This window comes from Pteropus vampyrus, unplaced genomic scaffold, assembly GCF_000151845.1.
Source record: "Pteropus vampyrus isolate Shadow unplaced genomic scaffold, Pvam_2.0 Scaffold126, whole genome shotgun sequence".
Lineage (NCBI taxonomy): Eukaryota > Metazoa > Chordata > Mammalia > Chiroptera > Pteropodidae > Pteropus > Pteropus vampyrus.
In genome coordinates this window covers 1153244-1166961 of record NW_011888907.1, presented here as the reverse complement: position 1 = coordinate 1166961, position 13718 = coordinate 1153244, and the positions used below count along the sequence as shown (strand labels likewise).

General features: G+C 55.9%; 1 protein-coding gene across 1 annotated transcript in view; it reads right to left on the bottom strand.

The window, feature by feature from the left end:
* The window catches only part of GFRA2 (GDNF family receptor alpha 2), an 81019-nt gene that overhangs the window by 4469 nt on the left and 62832 nt on the right, over window positions 1–13718 (bottom strand). The window contains exons 4-6 of the mRNA XM_023534518.1: window positions 7530–7639; window positions 6624–6764; window positions 4603–4775 (exon numbers count right to left, since the gene is read on the bottom strand). Of these exons, the coding sequence (XP_023390286.1) occupies window positions 4603–4775; window positions 6624–6764; window positions 7530–7639 (424 nt within the window). The remainder of the gene's footprint in view (window positions 1–4602; window positions 4776–6623; window positions 6765–7529; window positions 7640–13718) is intronic.

The window sequence follows — 13718 nt, the reverse complement described above, 5'->3', positions numbered from 1 at the left end:
CAATAAATAGGAGAGGAGAGGCTGCACCCTTCCCTGAATCCCCCAGGCTGCAGGCTGCCCTGAGGCCACGCCCCCAGGCTGCAGGCGGTCCTGATGGGGCTCTTGGAGAGAGCTTGATGTGGAAGGAATCTAGAGGAACACAGGAGGGCTGTTTCAGTCCCTGCCCTGGCCCTACTCTGAGTCTCATGTCCGCCTGAGGCAAGCACAGGGTTTATGAGTCTGCAGTGTCCAAGGGCACAGGCCTGAGCCGCTGCCAGGGCAGGAGGCAGGGCTCTGACGTGAGGCCTGCACAGGGCCTTGTGGGAAGAGCTGAGCCACACTGTGTGGTGCCACCAGAACCATGAGAGAACGAGCTGCAGGTGGACCCGGGGGACCTAACCTGGAGAAGGGACACAGACACAGAGGGAAGACAGCAGCCACGGCAAGGTTCGTCCTTCTGGAAACTTCTCCCAGAGAGGCCCTTTGCCCAGGAAGTTGGGAGGAAATTATCCTCTTCCTCCTCGTCCTTGCCCGCCTCTGTCCGCAGGTCTGGCCCGTGTGCTGGGACCAAGTCCAGTGTCGTCTCTATGGGAAAACTGCTGGCTGGAGTTGGCTGGCTCTCTCCTATGTCCCTATTTATGTCCCTGGTTCCATTCCCAAATTTCGGGGCCCTTGGCCACCTCCCTCCTGCACACACTCACTCCCAATAACTCACACCTCCTCCCCGCTCCAGGCCTTGCCACTCCCCTAGCTCAGCCCCTTCTTTTTCACCCATCGCCAAGGTCTCTAACAGCCCCCCAGTCTCTCTCCGGGCCAGCCAGTCCCCACCAGCATCATTTCTCCTCTCAAATCACAGTCTCTGTTTTCCTATCTCACACTCCCTGCTCAAAAGCCTTCTGTGGCCTCTCAACACTTACCACCTCGACCTGCCCATCAGGCTTTGTTCCCATCCCCCACCCCCACTCTGTGTTCTCACCCAAACCCGCCACCTGCAGTCCCTCCAGGTCAGGAGCAGACAAACGTTTTCTGCAGATGGCTGGACAGTAATGATTCATGGACAATGTGGAAATGGTAGGGTGTGGTGGTGTCCCCATAAAAATTTATCCAAACAGGCAGAGGCCGGGTTTGGCCAGCACTCCCCTTACTCAGCCTGCTCTGGGCTGTCTTGACTTCTTGCCTTTGGTCCACTCGCCCCGCCGCCTGGGACGCCCTCACCCACTCCACCCCACTTCTGTATCTCCATGGTCAATTCTCCCTTCCTTCCAGACCTAGCAGCAGGGCGCACCTTATCCACGAGTCCTTTGCTTCCACTCCCAGCCCAAAGCAGCCCTCCCTCCCCTGGGTCCCATAACACGTGACCCGTCCTCTCGATGCGCCAATCACTTCCCCCCCATGATTATCTGGGCATGCAGCCTGTCCATCCCACTGGTACAGGGACCAAGGTACCGGCCTAGTAAGACTGTCAGCCTCAGTGCCTGGAATACAGTGACACGCAGAAGGAATGTATGCTGAATAAATGCATGAATGCACAAATGGATGCATAAATGAATGACTCCGAGGGAGAGTGGAAGGGAGGGAAGGAAAAAAGGGATGCACGCAAGTCTCTCAGAGCTTCGAAACAAGCCACATTTATACATCAGAAATGTGTGCCTAATAGACATATGGACACACGACAGGCCTCTGGGTCCCACTGTGACATCCAGACCTGTGTACTGGGCAAGAGACCCATCCCAGGACAGGCAGAACAAGGACACGAGAGGTGGCTGCTGGCTGCGGAGCCCACGCAGGTATGTGGTGATGGGGGACCGAGGCAACCCGTCCAAACTCGTTTTTAATCCCCTGGATGTGATAGGCAATATCAAGGGTCGCCGCAGGAACTGGCTGGTGGAGTCGCAGAGAACAAAGGAGACTATGTCGCTGGGGCCCCTCAGCCTTGGGAAGGGTGAGGCTCTAGTGGATCTGATGGGCCCTGCAAACTGGCCCAGAGTGACCCCCGGGGAGTGCCGAGGACCCTGGGCACAAACCAGGGCCGGGGAAGGCGCTAACCCACTGCCGGTCTGTCCCCATCCACACTGCACCGCCCTGGTCCAGGCCCATTGGATGACAGGAGGGCCTTCTAACCAGTCGTCCTGCATTCTCGATGGAAAGGCTTCACCTCCCTACACTCGGGCACACAGAGGGCATCTGTGAGAGGGAGGAAGCGGGATGGAGAGCTGCCCTCCAACAACACAGCCGACTGTTTTCCAGACCAGACAGCAGGAAGCTCCGAGACAGTGATGAAGTGGGGGCTCTGAGCTCTTTCCCTCCCTGCATGGAGCCCTACCCAGTGCCAGGCACCGTGCTCTCGGTTATCCAGGGCTACAAGGAGGATGATCCAGAGATGCTCGCCTGGCAACAGGGGGCAGAACACAGGGTGAGGGGGCTCCCAGGAGGCAAAGTGGGAGCCTGGAGTAAGCAAAACCAGGCTGGGGAGAGATGAAATTAGGCAACGATGTAGCAAACTTCTACAGGAAAATTGGGAGAAAAGGTGGTAGAGTCATCAGGCACCGAAGCGGCTGCGGTGGGGCAGGAGGCCACGGCTTTGAACCTTGCATGACCATAGTTAATCACGGTGAGAGCTGCCCGCTGAGTCAGCATCTCTATGAGTGAGCCGGCCCCGAGGAGCTAGGGGAGGAAGGGTGATACGTGGAGGCTACTGGTGCCCAGAGGGACATGTGGACCATGCCAGAGCATGGTCACCTGACAGGTGGCACAGCCCTGACCTGCAGAGTCGCCTGCCACTCTACCATGAAATTGAGCTGGCGACTATCTGTGCAGCAGGCCCCGGAGCCCCCGCCAGCTACTACTCAAGCATGCCCGGTGTAATTAGGAGCTGCCCAAGGGTGACACGGGCACGTCAGCCCAAATCAGGCGGGGAGCAGGACACAGAGGGGCCCATGCTGAGCCTGACGTGAGGGCACGCGGAGGTCAACTGTCTGCACAGGGAAGCCCACCAGGAGGGCACTGCGGTGCAGTGGGTGCCCAGGGACCCCAAACACCTCCACCAGCCCCGTCCCTGCTCGTCCTCATCCTGGCACTGTGAATGCCCACTGGGTTTTTCCCTGCTTTTTTGAGGTTATAACTGACCATCAAGTTATATGTATTTAAAATATACAAGCCAATGACCCAATATACAAATACGCAGTGAAATATTCACCACAAGCCATTCAACATACCCATCGCTTCACACCTTCACTGTTTTCCTTTTTTCTTCTTTTCTGTGGTGAGAACACTTAACGTCCCAGATCTCCTCTCTTAGCAAATTTCGAGTACACGGTAGAACACTGTCGAGCACAGTCACGTTGCTGTACACGTTCTCCAGAACTTCCGCATCTTGCATGGCTGCAACGTCGTCGTGACCGCCCACCCACGAACCCGCCACCCCACTGAGACGGGGGTCCTCACGGCCTCACACACAGCCAGGCCTTGTTCTCCCTGCCCCCGCACCTGCGCTCAGGCTGTGCCCACCTCCTTGGCTACACTTCACATCGCACCCACCTGATAGGTCATTCCAGCCCCACTCCCGGCTGAAACATCCCCGTGTGCCCCACCAGCCACCACCTCACCGTCCCCGCCTCTTCTGCTCTTCCTGGAATTCTGCATTAGGTCCTATTTTAAACTCTTTGTTCCAGGTGTGGGTGTGTGTGTGAGAGAGAGAGACAGACAGACAGACAGAGACAGAGACAGAGAGACAGAGAGACAGAGAGAGAGAGGAGTGTGTGAGTGGGCATGAGTGTGTGCATGTGTGTGTGTGTGTGTGGTCTGACTAGAACCAAACTCCTAAGCAAAGAATCTACTGCAGTGCCTGGTGTGACAGCTTGAGGCTAGCTCAGCAGAAAGACTGAGTGGGGAGCCCTGTGATGTGCCTCCATAGTGCCATCTGTGCCCCCTATTGTGGCACTGACCGCAGTCCATGTCTGATGCTTATTGAGTCGCTTGACCCTGGACAAGACCTAAGAACCACTAAACCCAGGACCGTGTTGGCCCCATTCACCAACGTCTCCCTAGCATCTCACATAAGACCTGGTGTATACTACACACATAACACGCGGCGGATGGGTGGACGGGTGGATGGATGAGAACAGGCAGACAAATGAGCATCGTGGGTTCCACAGTCGGACGTCGGTGAATCTTATTCCATTCTAATCAGCCTTGACGCCTTGGGCAAGCCGCCTGCCCCCTCTGAGTCAATTTTCGTGTGTAAAACAAGGATGCCAACACTTCACTGTGTGAGAATTCGATGAAGTGGGCAGAATCTACTAGCGCATACCTGGGAAGTCACAGATGGTTAGCACACGGTCATTACTCCATTTCTACTGTACCCCATGCTATCTACTACAATCCTGTGACCGCGCAGGCATCTGACATTGCGACGTGGTGCCTCGTGAACAAATACGTGGTAAACGAGCTCCTGCCAGCTCTTCCCTGCCTCTTGGGCCCCTGATCTGAAAGGGGAACTTAAGCACCCCTCCCCTGGCACCCAGTTCGCTAATTTCCCACAGCCACCTGTGACATCGTGGTGCTTCTCTAGGCCCTCAGCCCGCCCTGGCCCCATCCACCAGCTGCAGAGCCACGTCCACTCACCTGGACAGACGTGCAGGTGGTGATGACGTTGGTCCCCAGGCTGGTGCTATCACTGAGGTCATCTGGCAAGGAAGGCGCTTTCCCTGCTCGAGGGGTCTGCGTGGCCCGGAATGAGGGGTTCTTAGGGGACATATTCACATCCGTGCCGTTGCCAAAGGCCTGGATGGCGTTCCCTGTGGGAGGGCAGGCAGGTGCAGAGAGATCAGGGCCACCCCCACCCCTGCTGCCCCGCACCATCCCAGCTGCTACTTTCCCTGTGACCGCCCAGAGCTGGGACAGTGTGTAGCTCGTCCAGACTCGACCGTGCTGAAGCTCCACTTCAGATGCAAGGTCTCACGGGTACGGAAGAAAGTAGCAAGAGGAAGGTTGCAAAAGGCAAGAGGCCGGAATAGAAGGAATGTAGGCGATGAGGAACAGAGAGGAGGCAAACAGTGCTGGGATTGTGGGGAGCTGGGATGGGAGGAGCGGGCTGTGCCCAGGGCAGGCACCGAGCACCCTCTTCTCAGTGGTCTTCATGCAGACCATGCCCCCTTCGAAGCTCCCCGCCCCCGGCCCCCCAAGCGCAGGTTCTCCTGGCTCCTTTGCCGCCTCGGATGCTTCTAGGTCCCCTCTGCTGGCATTCCAGGGCCCCGGACTCAGCCTTCGGCCCCGGGGGGCCTCACCCCCTCCCACACAGTCAGCTCTGGTCCACTCAGGGATAAGTAATGGGACCTCTTAGACAAAACTTCATCTCTGAAACCTGACCCTATAACCAAATGCTTAAAGAAATTCCCAGCTCCACGTCCCAGACATGCCTCTAACTCGCCATGTCCACACCTGAGCTGGACATCACGCCTTCCCATCGAGACTGTTTTCCCCGAGTATTTCCAGTTTTGAAGATGTCGTGTCTCCCCCCACCCCAAGTCCCCCAGTATGCCTCCCTAACCACCGCATGCCATCACTTGAGGCCATCTCCTAAGATCTCTCCACTCGATCTCCCCGTTCCTCCCTCTCCGACGCTGCTCTGGTTCAGCTGTCAGCATCCTCTCCCATGACAGCTACCACGCCCTCTGAGCGGACCCTCTGGGAGTCACTGGTCAGAACCACATCCCTGCCCCCAGCCCCCCGACACCAGAAGCAGGGAGTGATCCTTCTGAAATGCGGATCTGACCACAACCCCACGTGCTATCCCCCTTCAGCGGCCCACACCTCCACCAGGACACCTGCGAAACTATAAGACGCTAACTGCCTCAGGTCTGCCCGGCCCTTTGGGAGGGGATTCTCTCCACCTGTCCAGAAAACTCCAGGGGTCCTCATGCTTCCTGCCTCCTTGCTGACCAATGTCCCGATCCCTCATTGGGCCAGCTCCTGAGAAGCCTCCAGGGGCTCCCTCCTCCAGCCTGGCAGAGGCATCCCCACCCAGCACGTTCTCCCCCAGGCTGCGACCACATGTACCACCATCAGGCACTGGGACTTCTATCTCTGAATCCCCAGGGCCGTACAGGAAGGGAGCGAGGACAGATGGACAAAAGTAGAACAGAGGGAAGGGAAGGGAAGGGAAGGGGGAGGAGAGCTTCAGGTGGGCGTGGGAAGCAGGGCTGTCAAGACTGCAGAGATCGAGGCAGACAGAGCTCACGGCTCACTTGCTCTCTAGCCCTTGCATTAGGAGTGTGACAACTTGAAAAGAAAGTCACCAATTCCAAGGGGATCCTTAAAAATAGATCCTTCAAGGGAGAAGTGACAGATAGCTGAGGTCTCACCACAGGGCTGTCCCCAAAAGAACCTGGCTGAAGCTGTGGGGATAGCAGAGCAGAAACCTTCAGCCCTGACTTGACACAGGCTCAAGGCCTGCAGGATAAACTGAGGTTCGCCTACCGACAGCGCTGGGGTGACTCTCCAAGAGCCCCAAACCGAGGGTTCAGTCAGCAACACCCACGCTGTGGAAGCGCCACGCAGATCACTGGCCGCTCCGACAGAGGAAGAGGGGAGAGCTCGGGCAGCCCTCGAGGGCCCCTGGGGAGGGAGGAGGCCGCAGGACTTACGAAGGCAGGGGTTCTCCGTGAAGTCCCTGAGGAACTTCTCACACTCCTCCTCCATGTTCCCGCTCCCACGACAGCTGCACCAGGGCGACACCACAATGCCGGTGGGGCTGGAGTCCACGTAGTTGGGTGTCATGTCAAACCCTGGGCAGGGAGAAAGCGAGGCAAAGGAGAGAGGAGCAGTGAGGCCTCCTTCTTGGGTCCCCAGACCCCAGGCACCACAGAGAAGAGGCTTGGGACCGACTCTCCCTCCCGCCCACCTGCCCCCAAACACACATCATCTCAACGGGCGATCTGAACTCAGAGCATTACTATCCCAGCGACCACGGGGTCGGCAGGGGGCAGAGGGGCGTGGGCACAGGGGACAGAACAGGACGCCGAGGAGTCCCTCCCACAGCATGGCCCTTGCTTTCTCCTTGGCCACCAAGCAGGGTGTGTCCTGGAGTTAGGGCAACTAGGCTCCACGATGGGCTCGGATCCCAGTGCCCACATGCACTAACTAGGTGAACCTGTGCAAGTTACACTTCTCTAAGCCTCAGTTTCCCCATCTGTCAAATGGAGATCCCAACACCTCCCAAGTAAGCACTGGCTGTAGAATTAGATAAGACAGTCCGTGTAAACTGCTTAGTGCAGCACCTGGAATGTCAGACCCATACGATAAATGTTACATTTTCTTCTTATTTCAAAAGCCTACAAGGTCTTTGGAGCCTCCTCCACCCCGGATAAAGAGGCGGCCTCTCCTCTGGTTTCCCACGGCAGCTCTATCTGAAGCTGCGCCAGGGAAGGGCAAGCTCAGGCTATCCACGCACCGGCCTGGAGCTGGGCCTCCGCCCCTGCCCACTGGCTGAGACTGTGAGACTGTGGCGGCCAGGAGCCCATGGTGAGCCCAGGCGCGTGGGGGCGGCTTACCAATCATGCCAGCATAGGAGCCCAGACACGCCTGGTAATTGTCGGCGGGGCAGCTGGTGAGCGTCTGGTAGGAGGCGCGACAATTGGCGTGAAAGTCCGCCAGCCGGGACCTAGTGTCAGAAGAGCCGTAGAGAGAACGATTTAGTGGGACCGCCTTCACGCCTCCTCCACTGCAGACGGGCTCCTCCCGCAGCTTCCTGAGGTGCAGGAAGCTAGGAAGAGGAAGAGGAGGATGTGGGGGGCACCAAGCCGTGGGGCTCAAGGCTGGGAGCCCCTGGAGGACGGGACTCCCGGAGAGCCGGGCACACAGTTTTAGCATGGCCTGCTCCGGATGGAGCTTTGGGTCCAAGGGTCCGAGAGAACCTGCGGCAGGTTTGCCGAGGATGTCCGGGACCACGGCAGGAAAGCTGGGCTCTGCTTTCTGCTTGGCCACACTCCTGGTGACCTTGCCCAAGTCCTTCCATACATCACTCTGCCCACCTGCAGAATGGATACAACGACCGTGCCCCAGCCACCTCACAGGATGCATCTGAGGTCCAAGGAGCCTGCCCCACGGAGGTACGAGAGTCCCCCTAGGTGACACATCCCAAGGGCATCCCTGACCCTCTCTTTCACATCAAACCAAAGCAAAGCCTCCTCTGTCCTCCTCCACCAGCTTCATCAGGCAGAACCAGCCTTTCCGTCCCGCACCCATTCCCCTCTGTCGGCACTAGCGACAGTGCTTCGTAACTGTATTCACACAGCCCTCTGCTCCCCCCTCAGACATGAGCTCTCTGGAAGCAGGTGCTGCGTGACCCAGTCTGTCCCCAGCCCCCAGCACTGGATACAGAGCATCACATGGTGCCCAGGGCACCATGTCTGACCTGCACAGCAATTCCCGCTCCTTCTTCCTCCTGCCCTAGCACCCACAGGCCGTCAGCATCAGCCTGGGCTGGGGCGCCGTCTCCCCTCCCTGTCGCTGCCTCCTATAGGTGAGTGCCCTTTGCCACGAGGTCCTCAAATATATTCTTTGTGTCTCACGGCAGCGGCAAACGGCGAGTAATAGGTCTTATTCTTTGAGATTTTCCCAATGATGACGCACAGTAGGACATCAACAAATATGTACTCAGTGAGAGCACTACACACGAACCAGAAGCCAGCCCTTGACTTCCTGTCCCTGCTCTTCCCACACCGTGAGGTGCCTCACAAAACCTGGTTCGCCACTGGGCTCTGTTCCTTTTGAAGAAGGGGAAGGTAGAGACCAAAAGGAGAGCGAGAACCCAGGACAGACTGGGAAGACCGCCTTCAAAGCAGACGGCTGCTTGGGTCCCACCACGGGTCAAATTCTGGTTTGCCTGGAGGCCCCAGGTCCTGGGAGACGGGGTTTGGGAGAGGGAAGAAGCTCTATGGAGACATGTGACCCCAGCGAGGCCTCGTGTGACCCTAATCCCTGCAGCCCACAGATGCTGCAAGGTGCGGGAGACGGAGGATGATGAGGACCAAACTAAGTGGGGAGGCTGGGGTTCTCCTGTCAGCTGGGCCCCTAGGTCACCAGTGACCCTTAGGTGAGTTCTCACTTCTCGGGTACTCAGTTTCCTTATTCATCAAAGAAATAAATAGTGCTCTAAGTTTATAATTTTAGAGGTATTTTCACAATTTGAGAAGATGAAAATGTTCTAGAAAAGATGGTGGTGATGCTTATACAACAGTGTGAATGTACTTAACGCCACAAAACTGGACACTTAAAAATGGTTAACGTGGTAACTTTCACATTAGGTATAATTTACCACAATTAAAAAAAAAATGATTTGAAAAGAATGGTTTCACACCCATCGTTTATCACTGAATCTTCACAAAAAGTCTGTGAGGTCAGACAGCCATCGTTATGATTATCTCACTTCACAGAGTAGGAAGCCGAGCCTTGGAGAAGCTAAGTAATGCCCAAGATCCCAAGGCTGCTGACCAGTGGAACCAGGACCTCGTCCCAGACCTCCCACGCAAGGTGGGCAGCCCTTCTGGCGGGTCCCATGCGGAAGCCCTTCAGGTCCTTTCAGAGACAGCAGTGATTTGTCTTTCCCAGGAAATGAGAAGGGAATCTGCAGTGACCTCCGCCCTCCCTCTTGCCTGGAAATACACCCTCCAGCTCCTCACCACCCAGCCCCAAGACAGGGAAAAGCAGCATTTCCAAGCAAGCTTCTAGCCCCCGCAGAATCAAACATGGTCTTGAATGGCAAGACCAGTGTCCGTCCCACTCCACAACCCGGCAAGTGAGAGAAGGCATTATGAAAGGATGAGAGGGATGGCCTCTGCACCCACCCCAGACCCCCAAACACCTGAGAGAGGACAGAGGCTGTAATAGGTAGAGGGGATCTGGAGGCACACAGAATCTTTAAGCGCCTGATGTGGGTTGAATTGTGTCATCCAAAAAAGATATGCTGCGGTCCTAATCCCTGGTACCCATGAATGTGACCCTATTTAGAAATAAGCTCTCTGCAGATTTAACCAAGACAAGGTCACAGTGGAGTAGGGTGGGCCCTCAATCCAATGACCGGTGTCCTTATAAGAAGAGACATAGACATAGAGTGATCACGCATGTGAAGACAGAGGATGGAGGGAGGAACCTACAAGCCCAGGAACACCGAGGATGGCTGGCAACGCAAGCCTAAGAGAACAGCGTGGAACAGATTCTCCCTCCTTCAGAGGGAGCCTGGCCCTGCCGATACCCTGCTTTCAGACTTCTGGCCTCCAGAACTGCAAGAGAATAAATTTCTGTTTTAAGCACTTGGTCACAGCAGCTGCAAAACACTCACACAGCCCCTCCGAAGTTGGCTCTGGCCACATGTCTCCCTCCAGAAGGAGGGACGTGGTCAGGCCCAGCCCTAAGGAGGGCCTTCGCTGGGCAGCATCGAGCCAGAACTGAGCTCCTGCAGGATATGGGGCTGCTAGATCACAAGCAGAGCCACCAGTTACCATCTCACCCCTGCCAAAGAGGCAGCTAAATGCCATCTCCAAGCCCAAACACTGGCGTGCATTCCGATGCCATCCGATCACACGTATGGCCTGGCTCTCTCTCACCGCCTCCCCAAGGCCCACCTGCAGTCCTGCCCCGTGAAGCCCTTTCCAATCACTCTGTATTCCAGCTGCACACATCACCTGGACCAGGCAAGTCCATACTGAATTGCACAGACTTACCGATGTTACCCTGTTTGGTCTCTCCTACCGGAACACACATTCCCAGGGGGCAGACTCTACTTATTTCTTCATCCGTCTCCTCCATACCCCGGGGGGCAGGATGAGGTGGTAGTTATCCACTCATCCTTTCTCCAAACATATACTGAGCCCCTGCCACGAGACTGAGAGGCTGAGGACGGGATGGCACGCATGCCCCCGCGAAATCAGAAAGGAAATCCCAGCTAATGGGGACAGGGCAGAGCCCTGCAGGAGCACACTGCCCACTATGCAGACTTGAGGGGCCCATCTGCAGGTGTGGGAGTCTCGCAGACAGTGCCACTTCCGCCCAGCACGCAGGCTCACGTCCTTTCTGCAAGGTTAGTGCTCTGGTCCCTAACACCGAGGACCTTGGGGATGCTGCCTGGCCTCACCACCCACGAGGCCTCGGCCTGGCGGACTGAAAGTGTGAACAGGGGACTATATGACAGTCCACAAGGCCATGACTGGAGGAGAGCAGGACAGAAAGGAAGCAAAGCAGGAAGCGGAGGTGAAACGGTCCTGGCATCAGGTGGGGGGCAGTGGGACCCCTCAGTGATGGGGCTGGGAGAGAAGAAGGCTCTGTCACGCAGCCATGCTCTGTCCATAACTTGTCCACTCTGTGACCTCGGGCAGGCTTGTCTCTGTGCTCGGTGTCCCCAGTTATCAAGTGCAGTGAGCCGTGCCTGCTTACCTCTCTCATGGGACAGGGCAACTTTGGTGAGCCGGGCACAGAGAGGAGGCATTGATCGCCTTTGTCTTTTTTCTCTACCTGGGTGTCTCGTCCCTAGCACTGTGCCTGCCACTGGCAAGTGCGAATAGGAACTAGCCTTCCCTGTGTCTAATAGAAGAAAAAAAAAAATACCTGTGCATCCTGCCAGGGTGGGTGTGGGTCCCACACAAGGCAATGTGAACATCCCAGGGAGAGATGGCCCCCTCTCTCCCTTCCTCACCACCAGGCTCCAGAGTCACCCTGCTGGACCCCAGGTGAACTATGTCCCCTCTGCCTCAACGTCACTTTCCACGCCACCGTGAAGACACAGGAGGAGGAGGAGCCCAGGTCCCCAAAGCAAGGCAACATGCACGAGGCCCCTTTGCCAGACCCCGGAGTGACCAACAGTTAGGGCTGCCTTGCTCCCGTGAGGCTGCGGCCTACTTCCTTTGCGGCAGACCTGCAGCTCTATTCAAAGCACAGGGAGGTGGAGAAGCAGGCCTAAGACCAGCAGACAGACGGCAGAAGGGGAAGGAGAGGTGAGGGAGGTGGCTAGGCCTTCTGTTCCTTCATTTCTCCATTCTCAGTGTCAAGGCAGCCTTGGCAGACGAGAGTGATAAATGGGCCATTTAGGAGGACGCCCTGTCCAAGTCTCCGGGAGGCCTCTGATGGCTCAGGTTCTCTCCGCCCCTCTAGACATGCTGAAGTCCACGGCAGCCGAAGCCCTCTGCCAGCATCAGAGACCACTCGGTGTCAATTTCCTTCAAGCCCGTGACGTGCTCCACTCCAACCACAGCGCACACAGCCTGGTGACCACTCCCAGCCCTGGTACGTGCAGCCTCTGAGGCAAATGCTATCCTTTTCATCGTGCACGGCGAGCCAGCTGGGAATCTCTGCTCCATCCCTGGGCCACAGGCCACTCTCCCCTGCAGACACCCTGAGGTCACCTGTCTCTCGGACTCCACTCTCACTGCCAAAAACAGACTTTCCTAGATCAGCCCCATCCCTGCTCAAATGTCTTCCTTTTCCTTTAAGAGCCCCCATAGGAGAGATGGCCTAAAAGAAAGCAGGAGAGAAAGACAAATAGACAGAAAAGAAAAAAAACAGCAAGCAAGTGAACCAACGTGGACACAAGCCAAGTCCATCTTGGTAAGATCAAGTCAAGACTGCCAAATGAGCTCAGGGCAGCAAGTGGACCTGTCCAAAACACACAAACCCTCTTTGGGCTTGTTTCTCCAGCAGCTGTAGCCTATTCAATCACAGGAAAACAGCGGGACGGACAGAGAGAGACACTTGACCCTCATTTGATTCAACAGTTGCCAGATTAAATACAGGACGTCTATTTAATTTGAATTTCAGATAAGCAATAATACTTGTTTAGCATAAATACGTCCCAATGCCATATCTGGGCCATACTGATACTAACCAGTTTTCCGTTATTTATCTGGAATTCGAAATTTAACTGGGTATCCTATATTCTTATTTATATCCGGCAACCCTGTTTGATGGACAGATGTGCTTCTGCAAAAGGAAAGAGAGGCAAGCCAGCTGTGCAAAGACCAACTATACAAGCAGAAATCATACAGACTGGGCCGGGGGTGGCCCTCCTATAGGTCCACAGACCAAAGCATCAGCATCAACTGGGAACTTGGTGGAAATGCAAATTCTCAGGCCCCACCCCAGACCTGGGGGTCTGACATTGCAGGGCAGGGCCCAGCAATCTGTGCTTTAACAGGCCCTCCGGGCACTTGGACGCAGGCTGCAGTTAGGGGACCTGGCAATCTGCACAGGCTTCAGGGCCGGGCTGTGGGGACCCTACTGACCCCACTCCCTGGTCTCAGCTTTCACCATCCCCACTTTATGGCCCAATCACGGGAGAAAGTAATGCTTCGGGTCATAACATGAAGGCTCATGGTTACTCAGCAAAAAGTGTGTATGTCTGCACATGCACACCCCTATTCCCACACAGACACGATACAGCTGGACACACACCTCTGTTCCATGCTTTGGTCTTAGCCAAGAGTGTACAGATACCATTGTATCAATGAGACACTCCCTTGATCCATATTGTAAACACCTTCTCAAACACATATACCTTCTCAAATCTCTCTGGTCTTTATAATACTGGTGTGAATTGCTCCCACAGAACCCTAAAACACTGCAATGCTGGCCTGAAGTTCTTGTCGACTTCCCAAAGTTTTTGTTGTTGTTGTTGTTGTTTTGTTTTTAGGAAACTAATGGGTTCCTACTGGTTGGAGAAGTGGAGAAAGAGGAAAGGGAGCTAATGTTTA